General features: G+C 50.4%; 6 protein-coding genes across 6 annotated transcripts; 3 read left to right on the forward strand and 3 right to left on the reverse strand.

Annotated features, from left to right (window-relative positions):
• Positions 1–1,101: 1,101 nt before the first annotated feature.
• On the reverse strand, positions 1,102–2,283 carry IAQ61_006016 (uncharacterized protein). Its single transcript, XM_003835913.2, has 2 exons — positions 1,981–2,283; positions 1,102–1,915 (listed from the first exon to the last, which is right to left on the reverse strand). The coding sequence occupies exons 1-2, from the start codon at positions 1,994–1,996 to the stop codon at positions 1,461–1,463; spliced, it is 471 nt and encodes a 156-aa protein (XP_003835961.1). The 5' UTR covers positions 1,997–2,283; the 3' UTR covers positions 1,102–1,460.
• Positions 2,284–3,809: 1,526 nt separating this feature from the next.
• IAQ61_006017 (uncharacterized protein) lies at positions 3,810–4,412 on the reverse strand (the record flags this gene model as incomplete). The annotated part of the gene is made up of 1 exon (XM_003835911.2): positions 3,810–4,412. The coding sequence occupies one exon, from the start codon at positions 4,410–4,412 to the stop codon at positions 3,810–3,812; it is 603 nt and encodes a 200-aa protein (XP_003835959.2).
• Positions 4,413–9,663: 5,251 nt separating this feature from the next.
• On the reverse strand, positions 9,664–13,140 carry IAQ61_006018 (uncharacterized protein). Its single transcript, XM_066097025.1, has 3 exons — positions 12,921–13,140; positions 12,406–12,873; positions 9,664–12,359 (listed from the first exon to the last, which is right to left on the reverse strand). The coding sequence occupies exons 1-3, from the start codon at positions 13,120–13,122 to the stop codon at positions 10,057–10,059; spliced, it is 2,973 nt and encodes a 990-aa protein (XP_065953017.1). The 5' UTR covers positions 13,123–13,140; the 3' UTR covers positions 9,664–10,056.
• Positions 13,141–13,300: 160 nt separating this feature from the next.
• Positions 13,301–15,148, forward strand: IAQ61_006019 (uncharacterized protein). The gene is made up of 3 exons (XM_003835909.2): positions 13,301–13,670; positions 13,724–14,255; positions 14,311–15,148. Exons 1-3 carry the CDS (start codon positions 13,373–13,375, stop codon positions 14,942–14,944), a joined length of 1,464 nt encoding a protein of 487 aa, XP_003835957.1. The 5' UTR covers positions 13,301–13,372; the 3' UTR covers positions 14,945–15,148.
• Positions 15,149–16,139: 991 nt separating this feature from the next.
• IAQ61_006020 (uncharacterized protein) lies at positions 16,140–17,182 on the forward strand (the record flags this gene model as incomplete). The annotated part of the gene is made up of 6 exons (XM_003835908.2): positions 16,140–16,161; positions 16,263–16,306; positions 16,368–16,412; positions 16,456–16,715; positions 16,791–16,855; positions 17,010–17,182. 6 exons carry the CDS (start codon positions 16,140–16,142, stop codon positions 17,180–17,182), a joined length of 609 nt encoding a protein of 202 aa, XP_003835956.2.
• An 882-nt stretch (positions 17,183–18,064) lies between these two features.
• IAQ61_006021 (uncharacterized protein) lies at positions 18,065–18,316 on the forward strand (the record flags this gene model as incomplete). The annotated part of the gene is made up of 1 exon (XM_003835907.2): positions 18,065–18,316. One exon carries the CDS (start codon positions 18,065–18,067, stop codon positions 18,314–18,316), a length of 252 nt encoding a protein of 83 aa, XP_003835955.2.
• Between the last annotated feature and the right edge of the window lie 104 nt (positions 18,317–18,420).

Consider the following 18,420-nt stretch of genomic DNA (forward strand, 5'->3'; position numbering starts at 1 on the left):
AGAGCTCATGGATTCCGTGTGATGGCATGGAGCCTACGCCCGTGGTGGTGATGATCACAACACCTTTCAAGGTCATTCTGTAGCCTCCACAGCAGTTGGTCTGTCGTTGTAATGGCTTTAGCAGATCCAGGTGCACCTCTAGACTAGTTGCAAACAACATGGCCAAGATATTCACCAGGGCGATGTGATTCGCACTCCTCACGACTAACTCTTCCTCCTAATTTCCTTCGAAAGCATCCTCTGAATTTACATTCCTCGCACTCGTCGCGTAACGTACCCCCCTACTCAAAGACCACTACCCTAACGTCATTCTTAGCATGCGACAACACGCGCCTGATACAACAGACAACTGTAACAACACTACTCTCCCGCTCGAATATGGCTCTTGGGAGTACTCTCATCTTCCATAGACACAGTCAGGACCGCAGATGTAGGTATCGATAGACGTGCTCGGGACATGCTAGATAGCATCTCAGTCCATTGCGTCACGCGCAATCGCTCGACCAAGTGAAGAACACCACAAGACTCCTACCTAGAGGCTCAAATCAGATGCAAATATATAAATCATCCAGTGTTCAATGCCTGTTTGAAAGTCGCGAATTGTACTCCCAAAATACTTACATCAAACTATAGGTACAACTCAATGCAGACTGACTCTGCACCGCCAACCTAAAGTATAAACTATCTCCCTCTTCTCTGCTAAAGATGACTTTCACTTGAATCCAAGCCCTCATTGTATAATGCCATGGAGATTACACTCCATAACCTCCCTGGCCAGGCTTGTCAATGGAGAGATTGACTAAAAGCACCACTCTATTAAACCAACCCACATCAAGAAGCACGCCCATGTCCAAGAATTGGTAGCTTGACAAATGACCCAATATTGCGAATGTCTACTCGAGTTTGTTCTTGGACTATGGTAGATCGTATATCGTTGTTCATCCCAAGCTGGAGCGGTTGCGTCAAACAGCTAATGCATATTGCTAGGAGTAGGACGTGGGAAAATGGATGTGTTGCTTGTCTTTCCCAGAGCGGTATCTTGCGAGGCCGGAGAGAAGGAGATTATAAAGACTGAGTGCAAGCATAACCTGTGTGCTGAGAGTGCAGCGCAGGGGAGATGTGTCACCGTTATCCACGAGAAAGAGCGTCAGCTAGAGCTAGCAACAAGGTAGTTATAGGCGGAATCTCCAGCTTATGGAAAATTGTCCGCAGAATGTACAGAGCATTCGTTTTCGTTCGTGATATTGCTCATCGCGCCATCATGTGTATACCCAGACTTTTTAACCCAATCCCTCAAAACACCATGAAAATGCTCGCCATCCCATCCACCCCAACAAAACACAATGTACAACCCCTTCGAACCGGTTCAATCTCATAGCAAAACGACCCACCCATCCATCTGTGTTCACAACGAAATCTCCCCTCCCTGATCCACGCCGAATCCATATCGCACGACACATCTACCGCCAGCCCCTCCCAGCCCCCTTCCTCGCCGCCTGCAACCTAATCTGCTCCTCCTTCTGCCTCCGAAACCCCTCCACCTCCCCACTAAACCGCCTATACTCCGCCAACCAATACTCGGTCAACCCAGTGACATCCTCGACGAAGCCCTCGGGACCCCTCGTCCACACCCACATGCCCAGCGCCAGGACGCCGCCCCAGAATGCCAGGCGCAGCGCAAGATTGATCCAGAAGAGGACGGCGCGGTACATCATGTCGAGAACCTTCATGCTGATGAAGAGCGCGACGAGTAGGAGCAGGATCGAGGCGACGTCGGGTTGCGTGATAAGGCGCGTGAGGAAGGGGGTTAGGTGCGCTTGGAGGGTGCGGGCTAGGCCGAGGGTGGTGGTTAGGAGGGTGAGGACGGGGTTGGCGAGAGAGGGCGGGAGGAGGCGCGGGAGCAGCGATGCATAGTCTGGTTTGAGGGATGTTAGAGGTTGTGAGGCTTTTGGTGGGCAGGCAAGGGGAGGAGAGTGGTACCTTGTATGATGTCCATTGTGTATAATGTATGATGCGCTTAGTGATTGTTTTGTTTTGTGAAGATAGAGGTGTTTTGCGTGGCTCTATTGACGGAGACCGCAGTTATGCGCGCGTGAAGGTTGGTCGCGTGGTAGCGTTAGATAAGTGGACGCGAGATTCTGAAAGTCAAGTAGATTCAATACTGCAGGAACAACACTAAAAAAAACCACAAGCAGATCAAAATACGCTTGTTGACAAAGAAAACAAACCCGTTCAGGGTCGAGTTTGTTGACACCTTCCCCGTCCTCCCCTTTGCATTGCATTTGACAGCTGTCCACTCTCCACCGCCCGAGCTCTACCTACCGGTACCTAGACCCCAGAATCTTCCTTTTGCTCAAACATAAGCCTCCACCAGCATGAACCACAAAGGCCAGCCACGCTTGTGCCCCAAGCTCCCCAGCCAAACACGTGCAGACTTGGCCCATCTTTGCTGCACGTCATTCACCCCTTAGTCACCCACCGTACCCACCCATTTATACACAGTAGTGAGTGCTGTACATACACACCAAGAAACGCCACACACAGTTCCAATCTCCACATCTAGCTACCAGACGCCAAGTACATACTACTTACCTACTCTAGCTCTTCTTTTCCCTTCTTACCCACTTACCTGCGTCGACCCAGCCACGGTGTCACACAGCAACTGCACGACATGTGCGGGGTGCGGCGAACCTAGTTCTGTCGATGGGCTGGGTTTCCTGCTTTTGCGCATATCGCGCCATACCGAACCGCGCGGGCGACTCATAGGCCATGGATTTCTATTATTCACCATGTGGAGATCGGCGAGTAGAGATCGCCCTTTGAAGTATTGTATGTGCGCGCGGCAGAAGTGTGGTTTGATGTGGTGTGGGTTCAGATCGAGAGGGTCCCACTTGTGAACGGGTTGGGGAGGAGGCGAACTGGCGGTGTGGTCAAGATTGTGCGGTGGTCGGTGGGTAGTTTACTACATGTACCTATGTACTGCACGGTATCGGCATGTAGAGACGGAGGTTAAACTTCGGGTCGGAGTGGGGATTGTGGGATGTAGGGGCGGTTCTAGAGCATGAGTACACAGTAGCGATGAGCTTTGGTACGTTAGTGCTGGAGTGGTGTGAGGCGTGAAGGATTCAAGGGCTAGGCAGTGTCGTCGACATAGCGCCATCTCCACCGTAATGGAGGGCTAGTAAGTAAACGACCAACGAGCAGATCCTGACGAAGAAAGGGGTTTTTTAATGTGATAGAAGGGGTGTAGTCGTGATAGCAAAGGTGAGAAACTGCAGTGGACGAAGAGAGTGTATATTCTTCACTCGACTACATAGTATTTCGAGGTTTATCCTCTACATAGGAGAACTCATCCAAGTCCATAATAGCACTGATGCTACATAGATGCCGTTGCGATCGTAGTGTACGACTGGCCAGTATAAGAAAGAGGCCCAAGCCTGCATAGGTGACGCGTGGTCTGGTATCATATATGCGAAATTACCGCCAAAGAAACGCCAAAGGAGAGTCGGTCTTACGCCGTCGTAAAAGTATGTGCGAGAATGATATGTTGAATGGACGCTTGGGAAAGTGTCGCTGGTTCGATGCAGATATATCGAGGTACCTACAGCATCGCAGAAAGTTGACAACCATTTTACGTTGTCGCACCACAGGAGTTGGTACCAGGTGGTGCAGGCAGATGTCTAACGGGTGTACGACATCAAGTGTTACAATCCCGTTGAGATCTGGTCACCATGAAACAGGCCATCAGGATTGAAAGTCACAGCCACGTATCGGCGTGAGGTGCTACAGTCGATGGATCCGGTGGATCATCACACCCAGTGTGCATCGCGGTTCTGCTGTGTGCCGTACTCATTTGCGAATTCGAATCTGAAGGCTGAAGCTTCAGACATAGAGCCTGTTTGGCCAATCAGAGGCTGAGATTTGCGGGATGAGGTCGAGGCCCGCTGGAAGCCACTGGTGGGCGAGGTGGGCGAGTAAGGTGTCGGTGGACGGTCGGCTAGTGATGATGCAACGCTGGACTTCCTTCGTACTTTTTCTGGTCTTTGAACAGAATCGTATGGCGACTTTATCGAAAGACTACGATCTGTAGGTGATGGCGTCCTTGGTGGGAACTCATATGTGGCTAGCTCCTTCTCGAACAAGTTGGGAGAGGTGGGAGACACCCGATCCCGTAAAATTGCAGGTTGGGTAGGCCGTATGCTGTACTTTTCGGGGCGTTGTGTGTACTGGCTCGGTCGTCGCCATGATTCAAATTCGGCGTCGTCGAGTGGCGTAACTGCTCGCAACGAAAAACCCCGTACTCTTCTCTTCGATCGCTTCCAGCAGCAAAGGCCCAAGACGGTTGTTCCACTGAGTACTAATGTACCGAGGACTGCACCAAGGATGATCCACATTTTCGTTTCTTGTTCCATGGCTGTGGGGGAGACGTGATGTGTAGTATACAATCTCGTGACTTTGTCAAGTTGAATGGGGATTTTCGAGCTGAAGTCAAGGTCGACTTTCCGTAACGGTATGGCGCTTGAAGAAGGGTTGTAATGACAGACGTAGGCGTTGACAGGCAACCTTCAAGTGGAGTGGTGCACTTGGAAGCGGGAAGGAGTGGTGGGCAAGGCCTCCAGCGATGATGAGACAGATCGATCAACTATCCAACCATGACCATGTTGGACCGCAAGTACGGCCAGAAGTAATTAATCCGACGAAATGATAGCGGTCTGAGCCTACTGCCATCAAATGGTGAATCGGGAGGGGCACAACGGATAAAGTACTGCGGGACAGGTGGAGGGGTTAGGCAAACGGAAACCTGGGTCATGCGGATATAGTCTCGCTCCACAGCGCCGTAGAAGGATAATGCTATAGGACTAGCGGGACCAGACGAGGCAGTACGAAGAGTAGCGGTTTGGTAGTGGCAGTAGGGGCGCACCGAGAAGGAGGAGTCCTGCGGTGGCTTAAAGATATCGGACAAACCGGGCTTGAAGCAACATGCAGGTACACAGCGTACCTGACGACTGGGCGTGGTGGGCTGCGAAGTCTGTTACTTGACATGGAGTATACTGGCGAAATATCGGTGAGCAGGGCACTAAGAAGTAATCCATGATAGACTAATTTCGACAACCTTGGAAACGCAACACGCCGTTAATGATCGCATCAAATCCGTAACGGGTAATTCCACCGTGCCATGCTGCAGGGGCGTGTCACTCCCGCCCGCCTCTGTTCTCTACCGAGCAAGAAAGCGGGCAATGTGGCGCCGTTGAAGGCTGCAAGATGTTGGTGTTTGACAGCACATGGAATTCGGCAGCGAATCCAGGGGCTGTACTCTGCTCAGCCTTGTGAACATGATACTGATGGCTTTTTTTTTGACAACGAGCAGGCAGAAGGACAGCACGCCTGCTTTTTGGCGTGCACGATCGGACGGATGCCGTTCCATACAATGACATGCACAGCGGTCCCTTGTATGTGCAATGGATGGCAGATACATACTGTACATACGTAGGGGCCGAATGAGGAGCCAACATCCAAGAGCCATGTGCATACGGGAATGGGCTCTGCCGTCGGAAACTTCGCATCCAGAACAAGGGCTGGCTGTCCAGGTGAGGGTTGGTGCTGATAGTACTATACGTATTACGACTGGACGTCGATCTGTCAAAATGCGCCAAGCCCGTTTCGGCATGGCCTTCTTTTTCGGCCACTGGCCAATCGCATCGACTCTCTGGCGGGCTCTAGGCGCGTCGCGTCCCGCAATAGCTTGCTTCCCTTCGCGCCTTCTTTTGTCATCTTGACCGTGTTAGCCCTTTCTTTCACCGAAGCACATCACCTCCACACTTCTTCTCGTAGGTAAGCCAGCCACAATTCAACCCCAAGTGGCAAGCCGACAGTGTGCCATGACTTGTGGCCTTGTGGCCTTGTCCATCCACCACATGCACACACACCCACACCCGCATACACATACACACCATATTGCCACAGCCATGGTCATGGCCATTGCCGAGTTTGAGCGCACAACGGCGGCTGCCAGTCATCAATGGCAAAAAGCAAAACGCTCTGATCTCGATCGCACGGGTGACGGTACCTAGGTACTGCTATTTGCGTGCCCGTCTCGACTGTACATGCATTATTGCATCTGGCCCTGGCCTGCCACCAAACGGCTGGCTGCACGCATGCAAGAAACCGGAGGAGACAGCACGCAAGCACTGCAGGTTCCGTGTCTTGACCTGTTGCTTGGCCACCAGGCTGCCAGGTCATCCAATGCTTACCTATTGCCTCCGATGCTGCCGATAGGAACCCCTTCTCTGCGGTGGCCAATGGCAAGTCTAGGCCTCAAATTTGGGACAACAGCCAGCAACGATAGACGTGAAACTTGTCGACCTGGAATGCCCCGTCCAGTCCATGACGAGTTCCACGCTCTGCTCCGCTCATGGACATGGGTCATTCACCACTAGTCGAACTCTAGAGTAGTGCAGGCTCTCTCTTACCAATGCCGCCTGCACGCCCACACAAGCTGTACTAGCTGCATCTCCAAAAGAGAGAAGCGCACTTTGCGCCGCCAAAGTTGCGATGACTGACCCAGATAGTCTCCTGGATCACTGCTTCAATCGCGACACTAAGAATTGCAGGTACATTTGCAATCTCCCATCGAACATGTAGAATGCTAGTGGACATCGGCAGAGACTCGCCAGACCGACTTCTGCGTCTGCTTCAAATGGAAAGAAAAATTCGTCGTTCATAGTTATCATGTCGGACATATTGAAAGCTCTGAACAAGGTAGATTCGGACCTTTCGTTAAGATCTCCAGGGAGTGCCGCAACCGAGATGAAGAGTTCGGTGAACCCCCACCGAAGAAGCAATGATCAATAGTTGCAGTGCTGATCACCGTTGAATTCTCGTCTCGACCGTGTACGCCAAGCTTATTCTCATACTGCAAATTCAGATGCGTAGAAGTACACAGTAAAACAAGAGGCCATATCAGCATATCTACTGCGCATCCTCGTTGCACTGAGGGATCCCTCGACCCAAGCGTTCGACCTGAGCACGCGCCTTTGCCGCTGATCTCGACTCCGGCCGTCCTAGGAACATAGCGCGTTATCGGTTTGCCGGCTAAAGTGCGCCTGCGCGTGGACTTATGTCCTTGTTCGCCAACGCCACAGAATGTGGAACCCCCAGGGCGACGGATTTAGCGGGGGAGGCAACGCGCCTGAAATTTTACAATTGCCTTTCGAAGGCCTGGTTATGCTTACTGAATGGTTGCGCTGCCCACATGGGAAATCTCTCTTCTTGATAATCCAGGAAGAGACGGATAGATTTGGGTTTGTGCTATCAATTGCCAAACGAAAACAGAAGGTGGCCATTTCAAGGTTCACTCGATGCATCGTCAATCTTGCCTGTAGCCAATGAGGACCTGGAAGTGCCATGCTCACACCTAAAAGAACTGCAACCTGAATACAACACAACAACCATGAACTCCTGAGCATCGCAGGACGCAACCAACAAACTGCCGTGCTCTTTTTGGCATCCAGCTCCGACGCACTCGTCAGTATGCAACTTTCGGCCTTTCACGACACCGTCAAAGACTACTTCGCAAATCACCGAAAGGGGAACAGTCCAACCTTGGAACCTTTTCTTCTTCTCACAGTGCACTCATACTCTGTGTAATCTTAGCCCACGTTCACATATAATGTCAGCCTCAAGATGCTCATGGCACAGAGGTCATGAAGATGCAGCGTGCGCTGCTAGTTACCGATCCCGACGCGTATCGACAGACCTATTAATTACGACCATAGACTTGATTTACGGCGCTTATTGCAACGTGCTCAACTTGCAGTCCGGCAGCACGGTCATGGGCGGATGAGTTCGGATGTATGTGGTCAGCTGGACGTGTTCGCAGCTCATGAACGGTGGGGTTATCCAGCCCCAAGCATTTCGTCGATATCCCTCGTGGCCCTTTCTTCATCTCATTACAAATCGATGTACTATAGTACAATATGTTTCCTTGAAATCACTGTGGTCGGAAATGCAGTGAGTCAGGCGGCTATGCATACCGCAATAACGGCAAGCGCCCGTGATTACATTGACCATTTCTATAGATGAAGCTCACTCTCGGTTACATGATGGATGGGTGAGACGATGTATCAGATGTATGTTCAGCGGATGAGCTGTGCAAGTGCAGCTACGACTTACTGGCAGGTTACACCATGGACTTATTGCAGATCTACCGTTACACCGAAATAGATATCGTACTATTTGCCCATGAGCCAGCTGTCGATGCGGGGGTGATTGACAGAGCATCCATATGCTTGTACCTGACGTCAATGCGGACCTTCGCCTTATCGTTTTCACCAAGCAAGCCTCAATCCAATGCTTCTAGCATCAAGAGTATAGTACATATACGACAGGTTGGCTGATCCCGTGGATCAATCCCTCGCTTACACACCTCGTCGATCTCCCAAGCATTTGTCACGCGTACAAATACAATAGAGTCCACGCGAGTACACACTAGCCCCATGCACCACCGAGATGGAACCGAACCACGTTGATACGCGATGCGCAGATATGAAACTTGGTCCATCTGTTTGGAGCCGCGATGCACGATTTGGTCCACGCTGATTTGCATGTAAGAACCGCATGTTTTGAGGAAATGATGTGCGTTCAACATCTAAGTGTGGGTGGTACATGTATCCATGTGCTGCAAGCATGATGAATATGCGATTCCAAGGCATCCTGCGACTCAGACCCCACGACAACGAGGGAACGAAATCCAACCGATAATAAGTATCGAAGCCAATTCTCCGCATTATTGCATGCGGGATGGGGTCGATCAGGCAAAGAGTTCCGACCACGCTGCCACCTCACCGATGAATCGTTAAGGTATTCCCTCTACAAACCCATTCCAGCGGTGTTTATCGAAACTCTCTTTGCTATGGGAGTCCTTGCCATTGAAGCCATGATCTCCAGCATGAAGGAGCATATACCTTGAATGTAAAGAATTTCGTGGTCAGCTGGACTATGCATATCAACCACGTTGCCGTTACGCTCACTCCTTCTCCACACAGAAGTCGATGGAAGAGAAAATCAGCGACCTTGCCCAAACATCACATTCTCCTCCGGGCCTAACAAGTCCTCAGCCACCACACATGTCACAGCCTGCATATGGCATGTAGATCTGCGAGTCGAATAAGGCCTCCCCTCTTGTTGTCGCTACCTCACGCCACACTCGCGACTTCTCGTATCGTCTCGCGTACGCAGTCCCTCCTATACATAAAATCCATGCAAATATTGTAGATTCAGTAGTCACAATCTGCATGTAGCCCCCTAGATACGAACTCGGCCCTTCTTTCCCGCGACTGTATACCTTGCCTGTATTGTATTGCCACTATCTACATACATGCTTCTACACATAGTAGCCTATAGCTACTCTAGTACCTCAACGCACATCATGACCGCAAAGTGGCATAGGTACGCTGTGGTGCTCGTATCCGTGGCTGTCCGGTCCCGCGTTACCGCCCTTCCCTTGATGTGTATTTATGTCTCGTGTTTAATCTGGCCTAGCTTGGCCTAAGTATATGCCAGTACGTTTGCCTGGGTAGTACGCGGTTGCATAGCGAGAAGCTCAGGGGCTGTTGGAAAGCCTGGCGCGGTGAATATGCATTGCGCAATTGTGACGGAATGGTGGGGTTCAAGCGAAGGGACGTTCAGAGGGACGGGTGTTTGTGTGGGGAGAGCAAGGGGGGTACATATACATAGGGACGCTGTGGGTGTCAAGTTTTGGTAGGGGGACGTGGCGGGGAGGTGCATGGTGAATGCGTGGTCAATTGGCTTTAGAGTTTATAGAGCAAACGCCCCCTGTGTGTTGATGCGTTGGAATTATGGTTCTGTGGGATAATGTAGACCGGAGACTTGGAATGTGGCATGTTAGAATAGGTAGGAACATGCTCGATTCTTTGAAATATGGCGGTGGAGCTGATGGTATATTGAAATTACTAATTGTGTTCCATACACAAGTCAGATGGAGAGAGGTATTCGCTCCTTGTTTGTGTCGTAGGCCAAACATCATCAGGTTCTATTCTAAACAAGACTCAGGCGAACCTTTCTCTTTCCCGTGCTCTCCTCCAGCTCGTCCGTAATGCGCACTGTGACCTTTTCAAAGAGCTCAATATTCCTCTTCACATCACCCTTGACGTTCAACACATAGTTATCAGCGTCAAAGTCGGCCTCAGGCTCCGGCGTGGCAAGGTCCCTCAGTCTGATCAGACTTTCGATACCAAAGCGTGGCACAAAGACGACAAATCCGTTGGAGAAGATCTTCATGATGAAACCTTCTTCCTGAACATCCTTGCCCTTTAGAGCCTGCCCGACGTAGTACTCTATCGAAGCACGACCAGCCATCTGCGCGTTGCGATGGCGCACATTGATGTTCTTGCACACGGCCTCGAGTTTGGATTTGGATTGCAAGCTAGGATCCAGTTGCTCATACTCAATGGCGGCAGCAAGCTGGCGATGAGCTTCGAGATCGGCATATCGACGAATAGGCGAGGTGAAGTGCGTGTAGATCTCACTTGCGAGTCCATAATGTCTGAATTCAGGATATGCCTGAGTTCCTGCACAAAAGTACTCTGCAGACATCATGCAGCGCGTTGCCATGATCCTAACAAGTGTGTTGAAGAAGGGGTTGTTGGGGTCAACACATTTATCGAGCGAGTCTGCGAGGGCCTTGGAGCTATCGGTCTTGAGCTCCATGCCCTTCTTGACCTTGAGCTGGTTATCAAGCTCTTCAAAATTAGTCTTGGGGGGAGCTGCATGACGACGCAACAATGCGGTTTGAGGGAACGCCTCGTAGTTCTTCGCTGCGACACTGATGTTGGCGAGTAACATGAATTCTTCGACCAGGGAATTGGTATCAAGCAACTTTTTCGTCTGCACATCAACGGGATCTGATGTCTCAGATTCAGTTTGCACTTTGACTTCGGGCGAGGAGAGATTCAAGGCACCAGCTTCCATGCGCTTTTGCTTCAGCTTCTTGGACAGCATAAGCAGAGTTCGCATGCCATTGGTGAGATCATCTTCTTGTGACTTGTCGTCAATCCGTATCTGTGCTTGTTCGTAGCTAAAGGCTTCTCTTGACCGAATGACCGACTTCGTGAATTGCGAGGACACAATTTCCGCGTCTTCTGTAACTTCCCAAATCACTGAGAAGGCGTAACGCTCGACATAAGGCTTCAAGGAGCACAAATCGGTTCCGAGAAGCATAGGCAACATATCAATGCGCTTGTCAACAAGGTAAACAGTTGTTCCACGCTGACTGGCTTCCTTGTCCATAGCGTTGTTCGGTTTGACGAAATGAGAGACATCCGCAATGTGGACACCGACCTGGTAATTACCGTTTGGTAGCTTGTGCGCATGCAGGGCGTCGTCAATATCAACACAGCCGACTGGATCGATACTGCAGACCAACAGATCTCGCAGATCCTTGCGTCCTTTCCAACCCGGGTCTTCTAGACTAGTAGGTACCTTCCAGTCGTGTCCCTCGGCAGGTAAACAGTCCAAAACTGTCTTTGGGAACGGCTTGTACTGCACATCCCATTCCAGTAGCAAAGCTTCTGTCTCTGCGCCCTTGGATTCGAGCTCTCCCAGTGATCGCACAAAATGGCCTACTGGATACCGGGAATCTATATCCCACGAATCGATCGTCGCCAGAATTCGTTGACCAAGAAGTTCTCCAGCTTGACGTGTCCGTATTCGAATCTTGGGGATGCGCTTATCCATCGGTACTAGGAAGACTGTTTGTTGCTGTCTGCTAGACTTAGAGACAGAGCGTACAGAGTCCCGATCTATGTGGCCAACATATTGACGCCAATTTCGTTTGATGATGCCAACGACTCGTGCAGTTGGTTGAGGTCGACCTTCAATGCTTTGGCCGTGAGTTCGCTTTACTTCTTCCTGCAAAGCCCTCCGTTCTCGCTCCGAGATGACGTTTTCCCCCTCCTCAGCTTCAGCGTTGTCATTTTTATTCATTGTCTCTTCTTCAATGATCTTGGTCGACGGGGCTTTCCATTGATCTTTCGGAAGCACTTCTACAACCACCACATCGCCTGACACAGCTCGGTTGCTATTCTCCCTGCCTAGTACAAGAAGAGACTTGTCAAAAGCGGGAACGTGTACAGATCCCTCCAAGTAGTTGTACGGTGATACGTTGAAGATACCTTGATGCAAAGTGCCTGCTTTCACACCAGTCATCATCTTCGAAACAGAATAATGATCTGCATAAAACACCTCTGCCTTTTTCGAGCGTACTTCTCTCTGTTCTTGCGCCGCACTGATCATATCAAGTAACTCATCAGCATTCTCGAGGCCTGATACAAAATCCGATACTGTTCTATGTTAGTATTCAGTTCGGCTTGGTTTCTGAAAACTCACGGGTCTTTCCGGGGACATGCTCAGATTTCGCCTTGTGCAGATTTTCCTTGTCATCGGTAATCATAACAACTGTGGGAATACGTTGTTGCTTTTTGCTCCGCCCAGCTACTGCTTCAGTGATATGCTGATTGTACCACTGCACAGCTTTGCGCACAGCTCGATCATTTCTGTCGTTGATAGTCTCACCGGCATCTCGTGGCACATATGTTTCCTGACGAAATTCATTGAAGAAGACGTAGAACCTTTTTCCTTCGTTTTTGGTCAAAGAGATCAGGCGATGGTAGAGTGGTAATGAACGGTTCTTCACTTCCTCTAAGACAGTTTGCAGCACAATGACATCGTGAAAGGCAGTCCCAACTTCGAACAAGTCCATTCCGGTGAGAATCGCATTCGTGTCTGGAACGAGATACTGTCCATTGGGGAAGTCCTTGGATCCTGCTGGAGTATCTGACAGGACAAAAGGCGCAACTGAGCAAATCAGCGGAGCCCCCATAAGTGAGATGAAATTACCTTACCCTTCTTTGAATAATCTGTTGGTGCAATTTCTAAGCACGCTCTGCAAAGATTTGACGAGCACGGAATGTCTTGTCGCAAATATAACTCTCTGACAATTTTTTGGACCTTGCCACTTTTCGTTGAGCGGACGTAGACCTTGCTGGAAATATTCGATTGACTGCGATCGGCTGCGGTCGACCTTTTGAGACTGAAATACTCCATCTTGGCCGAGATGATGGCGTTATCATGTAAGAAACAGTGGACAGGATCGTGGCTGGCCAAAAAGGTGGTTGACGCCAAGACATTAAACTGCAGGGATTAGGGTGTGTTGGTCCAAGCTCCACTGCCAGATGACGGAGGTCGCAGCTTTTGGTGGGCCGTGAATGCATCAGGAGCCAACTTCACAGCTTCATTCCACTTGTCTCCTTATAACGACAACATCAAGCCAGCGCACCGAAGACCAGAAGCTGTGATGTCTTCGCTAGATCCGCCCACATATCTCACCTCGATACAAAACAACATCCGCGCCCGGCCAATATCATGGGAAGGCGCAGTGCGGGCCAAGACTATCACAGACGCAGACCTCAAGAAGATCAAGTCAATTGATAAGGTGCGCAAAGAGCAGCGGAAGCAGACAATCGAAGCCGATTTGGGCAGCTTCGTCACCCTGCTACTTGGTGGAAATGGCTCGCAGAGCATATTCGAGGCAGCAGCCAAGCGCCAGGATATCATCCACTACATGCTGGTCTTGTTGGGCGACATGATTGAGGGTAGTGCTCCTTCGCGAAATCTTGGGCAACAAACAATCACTAACTTCGACAAGATATCCCAGCCCTGACCAAGGCTCTTGTTCAACACCAGACACCCTACAGGCCCTTTCTACCGCTGTTGAAAGCTTCGTCCAACAACGAGGACCCTGTACCGCTCCTCACATCTTCTGTACTATCTGGCCTACTCTCCTACGCCGTTTTGGAGCCATCCAAGGATTCGGCCCAGCTTGATGAAGCTCTCCCACAGTTGTTCAGCTACCTTTCCACACTAGCGAAGGCATCCGATGCTGGTCTTCAGGATATTGCAGTGCGAGAGTACTCGGCTGTGCTACGTAGCACCAAGGCTAGACATCTCTTCTGGAAGCAAAGGAAGGAGACACTGAATCCCCTCTTCGATATCCTGAAGGCTGCGGCAGGATCAGCAAAGGACACAGATTCCAACCTATACAGTGGGAACGGCAGCATCCGCAGTACCCCAGATGGCGGTCTGTCTGGCGGTGTTGGTCTGCAGCTTCTGTACCATGTCCTTCTCGTAATCTGGCAGCTGAGTTTCGAGGGCGAGCTCATTGGCGAGGGCCTCCAGGAGTACGCCAGTTTTCCTATCATTGCATTGGAACGACCAAAAGCTGACTGTTTTCAGTGAACACGACGTTGTAATCTTGTATACTCAACTCTTGAAAGTATCACCAAAGGAGAAAACCACAAGACTTCTGCTTTCGACCCTGTTGAATCTGTTGACAGCAAACCGCTCGACCCTTTTGCCCACTGCCGTACTTGCCCGTCTACCGTCTCTACTCTCCAGCCTGAAGTCGCGCCATTTAACTGATGAAGATGCCCTTGAGGACCTACAGTCGCTCAATGACCTGCTGGAGGAATACACCAAGACACAGACTACCTTCGACGAGTACGCTGCCGAAATTCACTCTGGACACCTCCGCTGGTCACCACCTCACCGCAATCCTGACTTTTGGCGGGAAAATGCGCGTCGTATTCTAGAGGAAAATAAGGGTGAATTACCTCGGAAGCTTGCCGAGATTCTGTCTAAGAGCTGGGAAAGCGACAAACAGGTGCTTGCTATTGGGTGCAATGATGTCGCATGTTTAGTCAAGGAAGTACCGGAGAAGAGACAGCAGCTTGAGAAGCTGGGACTGAAGGCCAGGGTAATGGCGCTCATGCAGGAGGCAGACGAGAGTGTACGATGGGAGAGTTTGCGGGCTGTTGGCGAGTGGCTGAGATACAGCTTCGAATCGAAGACATCGTTGCCGGTTAGATAGGGGCTTGTTGACTTAGCGATGGAGTAAGTCAAATTGGTGCACGTTTTACGCCAAGGCGTGGCAGCTTTCCGACAACGCTTAGAATATTGACCTTGAGCAAAGAACCTAATCATGCATATTTGCACGTAGTGAGTCACAATCTGATCATATGTGCCACTGGTCAAGTCTATCAGAAGGCTTGTATATTAGTACCAATCATTTCAGCGTATAAACACGTGCCTTTCAAGATGTTTCTCTGACTGCCTCCTGTATAGCACGACAGATCATTGATCGGGAAGGACTATGAGGTGCATGATAAGACGTTGTGATTGTACAGACTTCATCCATCCATATCCCAGTATCGAGACCAGTCATACGCCAGGAGTAGTACAGGGCTGGCTGTTGTGGCTGTTCAAGCCGCTCTACCTCGCCACGCATCCAACTTCATCGCTACTACATTAAAAGTCTCGACCTATACTACGGAAGACACAAGTTATTCTGCTGAAAGATTATAGTGCCCTCAAAAGGAGAAGGTAATTGCATTGGACGAAATTAATCTCATGAGCCCTCTGGCTGGAAATATCAGTCACATATCTCCTAGTACGTGCAAACAGCCACCGCCAATATTTGCCTCATCGCATATAAAGGCCTTGCCTATAACTGCTCATTACTTCCATATCACATATTTACTATAGATGCGGCTATTTTGGGCCTGCAACTCGTTACCCCGTCCTAGAAAGCACCTGCCTCTTCAACACGCGTCCGTGCTTTGTTGTCCTTCAAAACTTCACTGCCTCACGAGTAACAAACTACCACTCTGAAATAAGTAGATGTAAAATACACGCAATTTTCTTCTACTCCATGAACTCCTCCTAATTGTCTCATGGTCAAATCATGTATGGGACGTTCCTGTCTGCGAGGTAGCCGCAGCTGCTTCTCCCAGGGCGATGACATACTTGCCCCTTTTACTGCCTGAACTCAGGATGACCCATCACCTTGTAGTAGGTCTCAAATATCCCTTGTCCCATGGAGTGGGCGAGAGTTTGCAGATATTCTTGAATGAACTGATTGGCGCCGCCTTGTCCTCGTTTGTGGGACTCAAAGACATACCATAAATGCTCGGATACTGATATTTTCACCTTCTCAGGCGATCTAGACACCTTTGTCTGAGACACATCGGCTAAAGCCCATCTGCAGTTCGCATCGAGACCTCAAAATGCTATCACCACCGACACTTAGTCCTCAACCCCTAACGACGGCGAATCCGAACGAGACCTAGGTTCGAATCGATCCCTCTGGACGGTAACTTGAACACAAAAGCTGTTACTCAGGACTGGAGATACGCGAGAACATCCATACCTGATCCGTCATTATAACCCACTGGTGAGTTCAACGCCTAGAATCCTCTTCCTAGTACAGCATCACGGTCATCTGATATTCCCAGCAAGCAAATTACACCGCCCTTGTGTTAAAATATATCGGTTCAATGGTACGCGCTGCCACCTGACCATGCCTTCTCCAGTAAATCCTAGGTAGAGGCACTGATTGGCCATTACTATCATCTCCCTAGTGCAGCTTCGCCACCCTTACAAGCCCGAGGCGCAGTTGATACAAATGCTAAACTGCTCATGCTGATCTCACAATCGCTAACCACGGTAGGCGTCCGGGTAGCGTACATGGCGTCAGAATCAGCTCTACTTCGGCAGAAGCGGTCTCCCAGCGATGACCATCTTCAGCAGGCATACAACGCCACTGATGGTAACGACGCTGTTCTAACATCCACGGACTCGTCGTCTTGACAATGGGCTTGCTTCATTCTCCACAGGCCCCCACTTCGGACTGAAACCTACTGTGCACCATGATCTAGGTCAAACTGCATATTGAGCTTTCGTCTTGGTCTTGTTCTTGCAGTCTTGAATGGTTTTCATCAAGGTCAGTGAACTCGGTCCAATTCGCGGGAAATCAGGGAGCGGCCTTGAATCGAGATGTTTTCACCGCTCAAGCGGTACGACCGCCGTATGCGCCAGCGAAAACTAGATATCCAAACAGATTGCACAGTTTGTTCCGTGCTGACAGCAAAAAACAGTAGCTGCTGGTGACTGGACTGCCCCGCTTGAGAAAAACACCATCTCCAGTCCACTTTCTCGGAAACTTGAAACAAAGTCCCTCCAGCAAATGACCAACGTGTGCTGTGCGGCTATAGCCGCTGTACGCATCGATCTTTGTCCGACATCTAGACGAGCTACTCCGGATGCTTGACCTTTCCCGCACTTGCAGTCCAGAGAATGGGTAACGACTGTCATATGATCATGCAGTAGCTGTCCTAGTTCAACCGTAGTGCACCGCCAAGCCATGACCGGGAATCCAGTTCATGGACTGTAATCGAAATGTCGAGATGATAGTCTGGACTCAGGCGGTTAGCCACTGGTACTGTTAGTGGTAAATGAAGTATGTTTTGTCGTCGTGCCGGATAAGATTGCAATGGCATCCTTCACCGACTCTTGCGGGAGGACCATGGCTTTGATAGCCCCGCTTCTATAGTCATTTAGGCGTTTATCGTCTATAATGACGTGGCTCACACGTTAGGAAGCAGAGCCTGGTCCACGAACTGTCAAGTTCCAAGGACGAAAAGAGCCTCTGCGACAATCGATCACGCCATGTTTCAGCGGACAATAACAGTGACTTGGACGACAACGTTTTGAATATCGGCTAAGCATGTGAGGAGTCATCAAAGGCTTTCTTTTCAGTTTCGGCCCGAGTTTCATTTTGCAAAGGCTATCTTGATTTGAAAGAGGTAAGGCTGTGGTCATGAGCTGCTAGTGGCGGCGACAGACCTTGCAGAGGGAGCAGATGACAAAGTATACCCTGGAGGCTACTGAGACATGGACTATTGTGGCACAGCCCTTTCCTGGACGCGTCAAACGAGACGCGCCAGCCATGAATCGGGTTTGTCGGAAAAGCAGATGTTGGTAGATGTCATTGACGGCATGGTGGGTTCCCGAGAGGAGTTGGAAATAGTGCAGGCAAACGTTTGTGCGCAGTCGGGACTCAGATTGGTCCACGACCTCTGGTTCGTATGGAGGAGCCCTGTCGTCTGTCCTACTCACAGGCCGCGTCAAAAGCGGTTGACATGACGGAGAAATGGAGGACAGCGTTTGGAGCATGATTTGGCTAATACAGTGGTGCGAGCTGCGGAAGGATGGTAACAGTGGTCTTGACAGTGGGGATCAATTGCACGGGCAGGTCCAGGGTACAATATCGATGGATGCCCTTGCAAGCGGGGAGCGGGAGCCTTGTGGAACGGATCGTCCATTTGAGAGACATGCTTTGTCCACACGGAACCAAGATATTCCTGGAGCGGGTTTCGAGCATGCTCACTGGATCGAAGGCTAGAAGGGCAGCAAAGGACCCCGGAAACTGAGATTTGCTTTGAGCAACTTGCCCCTCCCGTCTGTGCTGAGGCGCCATGGGCTGGCCAAGGCCGAGCGCGCTACGAA

The sequence above is a fragment of the Plenodomus lingam genome (assembly GCF_022343315.1).
Source record: "Plenodomus lingam strain CAN1 chromosome Unknown contig_23, whole genome shotgun sequence".
Classification (NCBI taxonomy): Eukaryota; Fungi; Ascomycota; class Dothideomycetes; order Pleosporales; family Leptosphaeriaceae; genus Plenodomus; species Plenodomus lingam.